At 30.8% G+C, this 13,411-nt stretch overlaps 1 protein-coding gene across 1 annotated transcript; it reads right to left on the bottom strand.

The window, feature by feature from the left end:
* Positions 1-1,421: 1,421 nt before the first annotated feature.
* LOC18589242 (CASP-like protein XL3) lies at positions 1,422-11,650 on the bottom strand. The gene is made up of 3 exons (XM_007014125.3): positions 11,407-11,650; positions 11,142-11,280; positions 1,422-1,941 (listed from the first exon to the last, which is right to left on the bottom strand). Exons 1-3 carry the CDS (start codon positions 11,559-11,561, stop codon positions 1,690-1,692), a joined length of 546 nt encoding a protein of 181 aa, XP_007014187.3. The 5' UTR covers positions 11,562-11,650; the 3' UTR covers positions 1,422-1,689.
* Between the last annotated feature and the right edge of the window lie 1,761 nt (positions 11,651-13,411).

Genomic DNA, 13,411 nt, shown 5'->3' with positions numbered 1-13,411 from the left:
ACGGTGCAGGGCCGTCGAGCTAGTCGGAGTTTGATTCAGAGGCATAAACTGAGGCCATTAGAGCACCCACCAGTATTCAGACCCATGTATATGGATTTGGCACCAAAGTCCCCGCTTCGAGACTTCTAATTGTAACCACAACTCTGAGTCTACTTGTGGCCTTAACGATGCACCACTTTCTCTGTCGCCTCCTATGCTTGAGCCCAAGGGATATCGACAATTACTTACTGATGTCAAGAACTCAATGGTGGGTTTCAACACACTTAATCACTTGTTGTTAGAGGTAATTGGATCGAGGAGATTATAGCCTGAGCCACATGCCTTCGAGGCTTCGTCATCACTGAGTTAGATTTGCAGCCTCCACCATAGTAGCAACACCTATCCCCACCCCCACCCTCTCAATGAAATTTATATTTATATTAGATGTTTACATTTGGATTATTATCATATGTTTTACATTGGAAGTTTTAAATTTATAACAATTTGCATTCAATTTTCATATTTTTTATTTTCATGTATACGTTTGCTATATGTTGACTTTATCAATAACAACATCATATGATAATTTAATTACAAATAGGATGAAATTTCATACAAATTGTAAAACAAACAAAACAAAAAAAACCTACACTACAAGTATTATCGAGGGAATTGTCCATGAATTTCATCCATTAATGACAAATTCATCAGTAACTGACAGAATCGTCGACGGAGTTCATATGAAATACTGACGGAATATCAACGAAATTCTTGCCATTGTCGACGGATACTACTTGTAAACTTCAAAGTTTGCTCCGCCAGCATATCCATTGATAAATGCTGATGAAATTGCCGACAAAAAGATTTTGTCAACAATCACTAGTAGGATGGTATTCGTCGGTACTTTTACCAATGGAATTAACCAACAGATTTTAACCAATATTGACGACTATATCGCTGACGGATTTGAGCCTTTGTTGACTGAATGACCAATGGAAATTTCAATTGGTAAATTACTAATGGAATAATCCATCATCGATGGATTTGCCATAACTAACAATAGTATTTTCAACCAACTACCAACGGAAAGATCCATTGGTATTTCTGTCGACAATGTACCATACCAACGGCATCGTATCTATTACCGACAGAATTTTCTATCAATAATACCCTTTTTTTGTAGTGTCGTTTTCTCATAACTTTCCAATGGGTGAGATTCTTAATATTTTGTATAGACAGGAGAGGAGACCTTGTCATACCTCTATATAGTGAATAGTTAGTCCCATCAATCATTAGGGTTTAGGGTTTCCTACAAAATCCTAAACTCTTAAGCTTACATTTAATACTAGAGTCTAACCCATTTTACTAAATCATATTATAAATTATAATATTGTCACTGTATGAAAACAAAATGTGCTTGGTTCATTTTACAAAAAGAAAAATTAAATTAAGTAATGAAAGTCCACACTTTATTATTTGAAAAAAATCTAACAAAAACTTGCAACTAATAGTTTTCTGTTATGCACATCATCGGTAATATTCATTAAGTACATGATAAAGATAAAAGATCAATAAGAAACGAAAAACCTAGTGTTTGTTTCTTCTTCTTCTTGCTTTTGTATTTGTTCGATTTTTTATTTAAGTGTGAACAACAATATACAATTCAAAGTGGCTTTCAAGATCAGGAAATGTCAAAGCGAAAATAACTCGTCATGTGGCCTTCAAGAGCAGGAACTTTTTCGGGGAGTAAAGCCTGAACAAGTTGAATGCGGAGATGGAAGCGATGAAAACCATTACGAGACTTGCTACACAGCCGCAGAGCAGCGACCCACCGATTTGGAAGCAGAATCTGGTATATTTATTGCACCACTTCATCCATTGAAAGTTCTGTTCTCCAGTTACAACCAAAAGTGCATGCTCAAAAGCTGCAAAGTTTCCAGCAAACACTACGTACACTGCTGCCTAATAAAGCAATTAAAAATAGAAATCAGAATGAACAGCTTCTATGGGAAAATACAATTCTTTAATCACAAGAATATATGAAATTAATCATAGGTATACATGATTGTTGTTGAATGGTGATATACATATAAGTTTTTTTTTTTAATGAAAAAGGGGATTCGAGCTCTACCTTTTAGACAGGGAATCATGCACCAATTAATGAGTCAAATTCTCGAGTGCTTGATATCTACAAAAGTTGAGTTTTGGATTTTCTGTTATTTTCATGTTGGTCCTTTACAACTATTGCTAATTGATTTTGTATCAGAGCCCTTGTTATATTCTTATTAGTTGTTGCCTACATTATATACAGAAAAAATAAGATAAAAACCAAAACAAATTTCTTATCAATTTTGTCTTATCTTACCTTTTACATATGCACAAAGACAATCTAAAATGAAACAGGGTAATTCATTCTACTAGCCAATGATATTTTATCCCAATGGTAAGGAAGCGGTCCTCAAACCTTTGGATGTCAAGTTTAAATCTCACCGTATGTGGATTTTTCCAACATTATGTTGATTTGTTTAGTTAATTGATTTTTTATTGATTTCTTTCATTAATTGATGTAATATGTGAAATATATTAAATTTATTTTATTGTATTGAAATTTTTACATATAATCATTATCTCATTAGAAAAAAACCCATTTACTAGATTAGTTTAATCAAGGGAAAGGTAAAACTTAAGTAAGATATCTTGTATTCTTTTCTTTCCAAATCAATATATCAATTATGCAATTTTAAATACTGATCAACCTATTTTAATTGAAAAGCCTAAGGAAAAAGATAGAGAAAAGGATAATCTATGTGCATTCAAAAGTTATATAAACAGATTTTCCCAATCGAATTCCCGTGCTATATATTGGAAAAAAAGATATATTACAAAAATGATATATGATATTGAATTCAATGAATGATTTAATAATTTTTAGAAATAGAGAAATAGTTAGTTTCCAAAGGGGAAAAAACTTAATTTAATGATCAACATTTTAGAATTTTAACTTTGAAATTTAAAACTCAAAAGTCAATAGAGTATAGTTTAGTTTACGCAATCGTTGAGGAGTTACCTAGGTTAAATTACACAATTAGTCCTTATACTCTACAAAAGAAACTGAATTTAATCATTGTACAATAATTTGGATAAACTGAGTCCCTCTATTTTGTAAATTTATTAATTACAGTCTTTAACTCTTAACACCGTTAAATTTAACAATAAAATAAACTGACATGGTGTTGACTACGTGCTGATGTGGTATAGTTATGTTGACGTGGCACAAATGTTGACATGGCACAATGTTGACGTGTCACATGAATTTAAAAAAACAATAACAAAAGCACTCTAACACTAAATTAAATGAGATTTACAAAGAAAGAAAGAAAGAAAATGAACAACTCATGAAAAACATATTAAATACAGCACCCTCACATGAATCTATCTTCTCCCATTGAAACCATCCTATTTTTTTTCTCAAGTGAAGAAAAAATAAAATTAAAAAAGAAAAAAATTTGAAAATAATGAAGAGAACAAAAATTTATTATTGAAAAAACTATTTTATATTCAACTTGGAATTAAAAGTTTTGCTGCAACAATCCAAAAAGCTAGTTTCAGTTTGCAAAACAAAGCAAAATCCAGCAATGAAAAATACCCAGAAGAAAACTAAAGTGAAATATGCTTGCAATTTGTAAAAGCTGACAAGAATGAGGAAGATTTACAAGAGAACTAATTATGCACAATCAGCTTTGAACGTTCAGAACCCAAAAACATATCAACAAAATCTTTCAAAATCTCCGTTTCTTGTTTGTTATTTTGTCCACCAAAATCTCTCAACTTGTCCAAAACTCTTTGAAAATTATGTTCACTGAAAATTAAGATTCAAACAAGACCAAGAATCATGATCATACCTTTCTTAAATTTCAGCTATTCAATTTCAGAACCAATTGTTTCTCCATATCTTGGTTCTCCCTCTTGGGTTGTTAATTTTCTTTCTTTTTTTATTTGTAAATCTCATTTAATTTAGGGTTAGCGTGCTTTTTTTTAATTCATGTGGACACATCATCATTATGCCATGTCAACATTTATCCCAAATCAACATGACCATGCCACATCAACACGTAGTCAACACCACATCAGTATACTTAACAGTTAAATTTAACAGTATTAGAGTTAGGATTGTAATTAACAAATTCACAAAATATAAAGACTCAATTTACACAAATTATTATATAAGGGCTAAATCTATTCTTTTTGTAGAGTACAGGAATTAATTGTATAATTTAACCAATTACCTAAAATTGCGTAAAACGAAATACTACTAAGATACTATATATATTTACAAAATGAAGTATTAAATTGGGTTAATACTCGTTGCATCATTTAGGAAGAAACTAACCTTGTTTTGTTTAGTACATGAGGAGTACTATTGGTCTAAGTTTTGTTTAGTACTCCAACATTTTCCTAAATTCTTATACAAGAGTGATTTAGATATGATTAGTGCATTTAACAGGGTGCCTTTCTTGGATCCTTAAATACATTGTTACTATATGCCCTTTAGGTTTAATTTGAGTCACTTCTTAATTGCTTACGGATGAGTATGACTTATAGAGGAAGGATTTCTTTGTTTCGGGAGGAGTACAGCTTATGAAGGAAGGAGTTCCCACATTCATTGCAAAGAATATGATTTATAGAGGAAGATATTTGCATATTGAGGGTCTGTTTGGTAATTGGAAAATAATATTTTTAGGAAAATTTTTTTTATGTAAAATATTTTCTAAAAAAATTTAATGATTTCTATTATTTGGATAAATTGTCAAAAACATTTTCTATTTGGAAAATATTTTTCATCATCTGTAATGGAGTTATCTAAGATAATAAATAGGAGTTTATTACAAGACAATGGTGTCATTTAGTTTTCACTAATTTGGGATCAAAATTAGGAACAAAAATGAAAATAGACAAAATCAATAATGATATTTTTCCAAAGTATTTAACCACATATTTGTAATGAAAGTAAACTCTAATTTTAAAAAAATTTCCATCTCATCACTTTTTTACCATAACACTATAAAAATATCAATAATCATCAATTGTGTAAGACATTTAGAACCTATTCTAATATATGTGTATTCATTAAATGATGATCATTGAAATATTTTTTGTTATAATTATTAGTAAGATTATGTATGCTATTTATAATTAAATTTAAATTTTTTTATTGTATTTTATAATACAGTACGATACTAGATACTCAATACTTAAAAATAAGATTTCGATAAACAATATGTATCTCAATTTAACAATTATGCTCACATCAATTTCGAACTCCTATAAAGTATTTGTGAAATCTCTTCTTTGTGAAAAATGTGCCATAACATTAAAGTAAGTACAAGCAGCGTTCATGCCCAATGAAGCTCGAAAGGTTAGCAAGAAAGGGGTAGAGATTTAGTTGACTTGGCATTGGCAACTGAGATTCAGAAAAGCAAGTCAAACCGACAGGGGATATATGGGTGGCAAGTCTTAATCCCACAATTTTCAGAGCTTTCGGTGTAAAAGTATAGCCATATAAAGAGGGATTGTCATGCAAAAAAGGACCAGAGTAACAAGAATAAAAGTAAATGTGTTTCCATTATCAACGATGGTAATTGTGCTATCCTTGCAATCTAAGAAAATATGGATTCAAATTCTAGTAATAGTTGGCATAGTTAATAATGTCATTCAATACACGATACATATAGTAAGATACGTTATGATACTAACAAAAAATTATACAAATTGATTTCTTGCATCGTATTTGATCAAGTATCGAAAATATATCATACGATATGCAATATGTATGCATATTGTATGATACGGTATGATATACCTTTTATAAGCTTTATCCTACCCAATTACTAAAAATCCATTTTTTATTGATTTTCTATTGGGCTAAAACATGAAAAATTATTTTTTATGGGTTTTAATTTTCAACATTTTGAATTTAGACAAAAAAATACTAAAAAAATTGGGTTTCTTTTTCCTTCAACATGTGTTTTTATTCTTAATTAATACATTAACATGAAAAATGTATATCCTATATATATATATATATATTTAAGATACATGTTGAGAATTCAAATTAAAAAACAATCATCTTTCAATTTATGTCATATAATACTCAATTCTATTAATAAATATAATATTTTTAAAGTTTTTATTTATTTTACACTTATACATGTTATTTATAATTATATTAAAATTTTTCTTATCATATTACAATATGATACTCATACTCAATACTCAAAAATAAATTCAAATACTTGATATGTATCTCAATTTAACAATTATAATAGTCAATATTTACATTCTACTTGTCTCACTCATGTAGGCTCCCAAAAGGATTATTTTGATTTATTGCAAGAAGGGATGGTTGAGATTTTGATTTTGGGTAAGTGTCATGGGTCTTGAAGTTTTGAAAATCAAAATGTTTGATGGGTTGTGCGTTCTTTGGGTAGTGTGGCTAATATTACAAAGATGTCTGAGAATCTAATATCATTAAGTGTATTAGACTCCAAAGAGTAAGGATTTTCTTCTTGTGGTAAAAGTCACATAAGGCAACATGGTCTTGATGAGGAAGAATTTGCATAATGATTTGTATAGTCTTAAAGGTGAGGCCTCGAAGAGATGGGAATAGTGCACAGGGGATGATAGTTACCAAAGTGAGATTTGATTTATTTAAAAGGTGATGAAAGGTTCTCATGATGTAGACGATCATAAAAAGATGAAAAATTTTGTCAATGTTGGTGAATTAAAAGGATTGTTGAGGTTCCTCTCCGAAGTTAATTATTGCTATTGGCTTGATGGCTATACATGTGCATTGGCCGTTTGTGGAATCGATTGTTGGATCATGTTTGATTCGTTACGTATAGTCGAGGAAATTTTGAAGGCCAAAGATTTAAAGCATCTTGTTCTTGGAGAGTTGTTGATGGTGTTGAAAAGTAGATGGAGTTTGAGAGTTGCAATTGGGTGCAACTGATGGAAGAAGTTTAAGGAGTTTTAATTCAAGTCAAAAGTGGATATTTGTTGAGATATTTGCTGAGTTTTAGATTAACTAGAAATCTAAATCTTATTTGACTAGAATTCTTGTTTGTGTACAACATTGTGTAGTTATATACTTTTAAACTTTTTCTCCCACATTGAGTCCTAATCTTATTCCACTTTGGATTTTTATATTGCGAAAATGAATCACTAGGTTTTAAAAGCTAAGTAGTGCTTTCGAGAAGTTTAGGGAACACCTTGTATCCATGTCTTCTCCTCTATATGGAGCTAGAGTAAGTGTGGGTGAATGATCTTGTGAGGCTAGGGTGAGTGTTCTTGTATGACTATTGAGAGAGGATTTACAATAGGTCTCTGGGTTGGTTTGAAAATTATATAAATAGATTTTCTTGTACTTTAATTTCTCAATGTATATTAAAAGAACAATTTTACTACGTGGATGTGAGAAAGAAACCTAATTATATAAATTCTTAAATTTTTCTATTTACTTGATTTTTCAAAATTTTATGTTTACTATTTCTTAAGCAATTTCCATATCAGTGTAGAATTGAAAAGTTGTCAAAAAATTTTTGAGCAATTTAAAATAGTTTTACCTAAAATGTTAAAAAAGCAAGTTTACCTAAAATGATGTTACTTATTTTGTTTGTATCTAAAAGCTACTATTGAACCAAATAATATAAATAAAAAAATTGAAGTCGGCACATTATATTTGTTAAATAACTTCGAATATTCAATTCTCAAAAGCCAAATAAGAATCTAAATCATTTTTTCCACTGAAGATGGTAAAATCACTAATATTCATTATTTATCTTTTAACTTTATCAATATTTTAATTTTAAACTTGAAATAATATAATTAATTTTTTCCATTAATGAGTTACCGCGGCAATGCGAGGGTGTCCAGGCTTGTTTGATCTAACAAAATAACCCTACGGTATTTGAAACGTGGAGGCTGTCAATTCATTTTTATCGGCAAGGACGATGGAGGTTAAATGACTGGCTAGCTGGTAGCAACAACTAGCACTAGTCCAAAACCATTCAACCACCAACATTAACTATACTTCTATTGACAGTGGATGGTTCATACCTGAACAAATAAATGCTCCAAGTCTAATAATGATGGACTTCGAATCTCAAATGGATCTTAAAAAGCACTTATATCAAATATGAAACATGCTATCATAATCTCACTCATTCAAATTCTTAATATCTTTGCATTCTATCATTTAATTTAGTAATTGGCCATGATCTCCTTACTAAAAGGATAAGATTAGAATCCTCCTCCTTCTCAAATAAAAAAAAAAAACTATCATTATTAAAATCACATATTACTATCACAATAAAAAAATCATTTCATAACATCAAGATCACACCAACACAATATAAAATATCACATCGAGATGATACATGCTATGACAACAGTTTTATCGCTTGCTCACATGACTTTCGTGTTGGGTGCAAGTCTCCACAAACAAAGATATAATAAATCTTGACTGATTTGTTAAATTGGAGATACTCAAGACATGTAAATATAAGGAAGATTTCTTTATCAACTACTAATTGTTTTCAAATTGGATATTTATTTAAATTTTAATATATTAAACGCATGCTACACAATAAGCTTATTATTCCTACACAAAAAATTATCTCACGTGACCTATAAATGGATTTTAACGAGATCCCTTATAACATTCATTAGCAGAACCTTTAAAAAGAGAGATCAATTTTATGCATGTAATAATGTACAAAGGTGAGGGACAGTACAGGTGAACACTTGTCCGACTGTAAAATTGGTCCATGCTGATGTATTACACATACTCTTCAAGGTATTTATATACGATACCCGACTGTATATCCATCACTTGGAATCAGGGAGTGAGCATACGTCCGACATAAGGAGACCAAAAATTTAATTGGTGGGACATCGAAAGCGCTCATTTCAGAGTACTCCTAAAGCAAAGCGCAGCACTTATAGCTTTTTCTTTAATTTGATTAATTGCTAGATTCGCTGAGATGGAATTTTCGGACATGAACTTTTTATCCTATGGTTAGTTTTGTTAGGATGATATTTTTAAAGAACATGTCTCTAGCTAAAGCATGTTTTAGTTAAGGGGCCAAATTCTAAACAAACAATAACCAAGTAAATAATAATAAGTTTTTTTCTTTCTTTTGGCCATAAGTTAGCAGCCCAGGGTTACAGTTGAGGCTATGTAAAAGAAGGGATGGGATTGAAAAGTGTTTGTGTATATTTTTGGTTGCTTTTCATGGCTGTGGGGAGGAGAAATTTTGGTTTCGGTATTTTTTACAGATATCACTTCAAGTGTGCAGGGGGGATCGGACTGGTCTTGACACAGTTTACATTGTGTTTGGCACCGGGAGGTTTTCCCTAGAAGAAAAATCAATTGTTCACAGGGTCTCTTTTGTTTTATTCATTCCCACTGGAAATGAATGAAACTTTGACGTTCAAAACTCAAAGCGACTAAAAAGCAAAATAATAGTGGAATTAAGTGTTTTTCCTTTAACAAAAATAGGTGGGAGTTTTCGACCAAAGAAAAAGGACAATAATTTTAGTAGTTTTTATGCTAATTAAACTGCTTTGTAGGTGTACCTGTTGGTCACCGCTGTATACTTTGTGTCGAAAGAAACACAATTGGCTGCATTTTATAGTATCATTAAAGGAATTTAACAGAATGGTAATACTTATGGTTGATCAAGAACTTTTAATATATGATTAATAATTTATATCAAAAGAAAAGAAAAAAATCTTCACCTGCGCATTTGGTAAGCTGGTGCATATATGGGTAAAAGATAGGCAGAAACTTAAAGAGGAAATTATAAGGAAGAGTCTTTCTTGATAAAGACATTTTAAAAATAACCATCAAAATAAGTTTAATTGTTTTTAGCCAAATTTAGCCATGACTTAACAAAAATATCCTTAAAACTATTTCAAATAAATTAAACCATTTATCACAATTTCTCCCTATTTGTGTTTCTGATTTCTCTCTCTCACTATCCTAATCTCTTAAATTTTATCTATTTCTCTCTTCGGCATTCGTTAGCTACGCTTCCGATTTCTCTCTCCCGCATTTTCAGATTTCTGTTTCTTGCGCTTTCAAGACACCCAGTAATGGTTTTGATGTGCTTGGGTAAGTAGTTATTTGGCAAATTTGATTTTTAGGTATTTTAGGTAAAACTAAAACGATAGAAATGATCACAGATGTTTAAAATAGCTTTTAATTGAATCAATTCGGAACCTAGACACTAATAAATTCAAAAAATTAAAATTTATAAACCTAGATTTTCAAAGGAAATTTTTTTTTTATTTTTAGTTGAAATAGGTGTTTTAAATAAGAAAATTTATGTTTTGATTTATGAAAATATGTTAGAAACACTTTAATCAGTGCCAAATTGTCAAAAAAAAATTGAAAAAAATTGAGAAGATTTGAAGTTTTGGTTCGTAAGTAACAACAACATTTTAGACATTAAAATGTAACAAAATGTTTTTGAATATGGCGTATAACAATAATATTTTTTTAACATGACATATAACAACAGTATTTTTTTTTCAATATGGCATGTAACAACTTTTTTGAACCATGACGTGTAATATATTTTTATCCATGGCGTGTAACAACAGTATTTTTTTAATATGGCGTGTAATATCCTAACCATGACGTGTCACATGTTTTTGTACATGGCGTGTCACATGTTTCTATATATGGCGTGTCACATGTTTCTGTACATAGTGTGTCACATGTTTCTGTACATAACGTGTCACATGTTTCTGTACATAACGTGTCACATGTTTCTATACATGGTGTGTAACAACCTAATCATGGCGTGTCACATGTTTTTACACATAACGTGTAATATATTTTTGTACATGACGTGTAAGATCATAACGTGTAATTTCATTAAGGGTAATTTTATCTAACTTAGTTAAAAATAGTTAAAATTATAGAAAATGTTATTTTTGAAAATATCTTATTTTTAAGGGTTATTGTTAAAAATGCCCCAAACTTAAAATCATTATTTTGAAATATCCTAAAATATTGAGATGAGCAACAAATTTGAAACAGGGAGTAAAAGATAAGCAGAGACTTAAAATCATAGTATATATGGGTAATTAAATACCTGATCCAGAACGTAACGAAGCCAAGCTAGATATTTGTAAGATTGGGGTGAGCTTCCTTTGCGCCGAGCTGAGAAAGAGTAACAGCTTAGTTGGACTAGGTTATAAGCAGCAGCCAAAGAAGTGATATACACCAACCCTCTGTCAAAAGAATCAAAAGTTGATCAACTGCATATATTTGATCCAAATGAATAATTTTCTTTTTCGCAGGTATTGGCATGTACACCCAACTAATTCATAGATAAATAGATGGATAATTAATCTTACATGAGAGCGCGCAAATCCTTGAAGGAAGCTTTCTTTTCAACATAGAAGATGACCTTCGTTTGAGAGTCAAAGCCAACTAGACAAGCTGTCAAAACCAAGAGCAATATAGCACAAAGCCTAAGGAAGGCTTCGGTTTTCTGGATGCTGAATTCCATGGCCGTCAGAATGAATCAAACAGTCTAATTTCTGCCTCTTTATAATAGTGCAACAGGGACTTATGGGAGAAAGGAAAAGTTTCTGGTGTAGAAATGCCCACGGTGACATAAATAAGTGCTAGAAAGAAAGAGAGAATCCTATTCAAGGATTCTTGCTTTCCTTTCATGAGATTTGATGTCCATTTAAATTGTATAATTGACGTACCAACCACAGGATAATGAATATGACTACATTCATAACAATTTGTATTATTTGTTTTTTACCAAGGAAAACTTAATTCCCGATGAACGTGCTGCCTAACGATTAGGTCACCAATTGTTCAATTTATAGCTTGTTGTCTCTACATGTGGCTGACTTAACTGGACGCTATGCGTTATTATTTCAGGAAACCAAATGATGAAAACCCCACTCAGCATGAAATGTAATTAAAGATCAACAGAATGACTAGCTCCGAATTTTCGGTCAATAAGTCAGCTTGTAGTTTGACAAAAATAGTTTTAAATATTATAACTCTTGCAAATAAAATTAAAATTATATAAAAAATAATAAATATTTTGAAAATAATATATGAATGATCCCAGTTTAGGTGCTTCATTAAATCGTCGCTGAGGTTAGTTGGAGGATACAACTACATCAATAAATATAGTCCGGAATTCAGAGCACGTATCTTTCTTATCTGCATAGTATTCAACAAGTAGTGCCAAGTCCAGCGATGTCGCCCTAATTTCAAGCTTTCCTGTGGGGACGCAGCTTCTATAAACTCAAACTCAATTCCTGATGCCAAATGACAAAAGCAGCTATCACTGGGTTAAGGTAATTAGGTGATAGGCGCGCATTCATACACATTGTTTGTCCCAACTGACTTTGACTTTATAGCCATGTGGTTCTGTATACAATAGAGAATACATGTAAAATTGCCACACGCAAAAATTTTGTTGGGAGTGGATGTAAATAACGATAATATCTTATATTTACATACCTTATTAGCCTATAAAATTGTTATTAATTTGTTATCTCTCTTTTAAGAGAGAGTTGAGGTCTAAGTTTTGAATCCCTTCCTCTCCCTTTAAACCTTCTCGTATGTACCGTAAATGTGAAAGTGGTAATTAGATCAAGAATCCCAGTCAATGTAAAGATCTTTGTATGTGGATACCTCATGTTGTGATTATTTTGAAGTAATTGGACAAAACGAAGCTATTATTCTAGGTTTTTAAAGAAAATAGAACAAAAAACCTTATCTAGATGACTTATAACAAGCCAAGTAAGATCCCACATCCCACTTGAAAGCTGAGATACATTGGATGAATACCGGCATTATGTGAGTAAGCAATACTATTTCTAAACTTATAGTCACTACAATAAATTTGAATTTTAATTACACTTATTTGGTGTAACATATATCTTTATGCAGTAAAACTTAACAAGTGCTACTAGTTATTTAACCTTTTAGTTATAACTTTTTTTCATCTTTAAAAGTTGTTTACAACAAAGAAGAGAACTCTTATATTATAAAGTACATGTGTTTACAAAGAAATCTAAATTGTGTAATCCAAATTGTATATATTATAATAAAATATATATAAGGTTAATCCTATTCATAATCTAATTCTATTTAATAATATTATAATATAGCTCCAACCAGATATTGTAGTCTAACTAGGTAATAATATTGTATTGTAACTCTAACTAAATAATTTGTATTATTATCTTAACACACTCCCCTCAAACTCAACTAGATATCAACTTGTAGGGGTGAGCAATTAAGCAGTTCGGTCGGTTTGGTTTGTCATATTACTAGTTCGATTAGCTCAAAGGTAAAACCTTTGTCACAACCTGGTGCTCCCTTCAA

This window comes from Theobroma cacao, chromosome 9 (genome assembly GCF_053813885.1).
Source record: "Theobroma cacao isolate CCN51 chromosome 9, ASM5381388v1, whole genome shotgun sequence".
Taxonomy (NCBI): domain Eukaryota; kingdom Viridiplantae; phylum Streptophyta; class Magnoliopsida; order Malvales; family Malvaceae; genus Theobroma; species Theobroma cacao.
Note: the sequence above shows the minus strand (reverse complement) of the source record. Positions and strands in the feature narration are given on the sequence as shown.

Bases quoted from the DNA above. Each gene is read 5' to 3' on its own strand.
- LOC18589242 (XM_007014125.3), bottom strand. From the start codon at position 11,561: ATGGAATTCAGCATCCAGAAAACCGAAGCCTTCCTTAGGCTTTGTGCT. The intron at 11,281-11,406 runs GTAAGATTAATT...TTCTTTTGACAG, and splicing joins AAGGATTTGCGCGCTCTCAT to AGGGTTGGTGTATATCACTT. The intron at 1,942-11,141 runs GTATTTAATTAC...TTGCTTTATTAG, and splicing joins TTCGTTACGTTCTGGATCAG to GCAGCAGTGTACGTAGTGTT.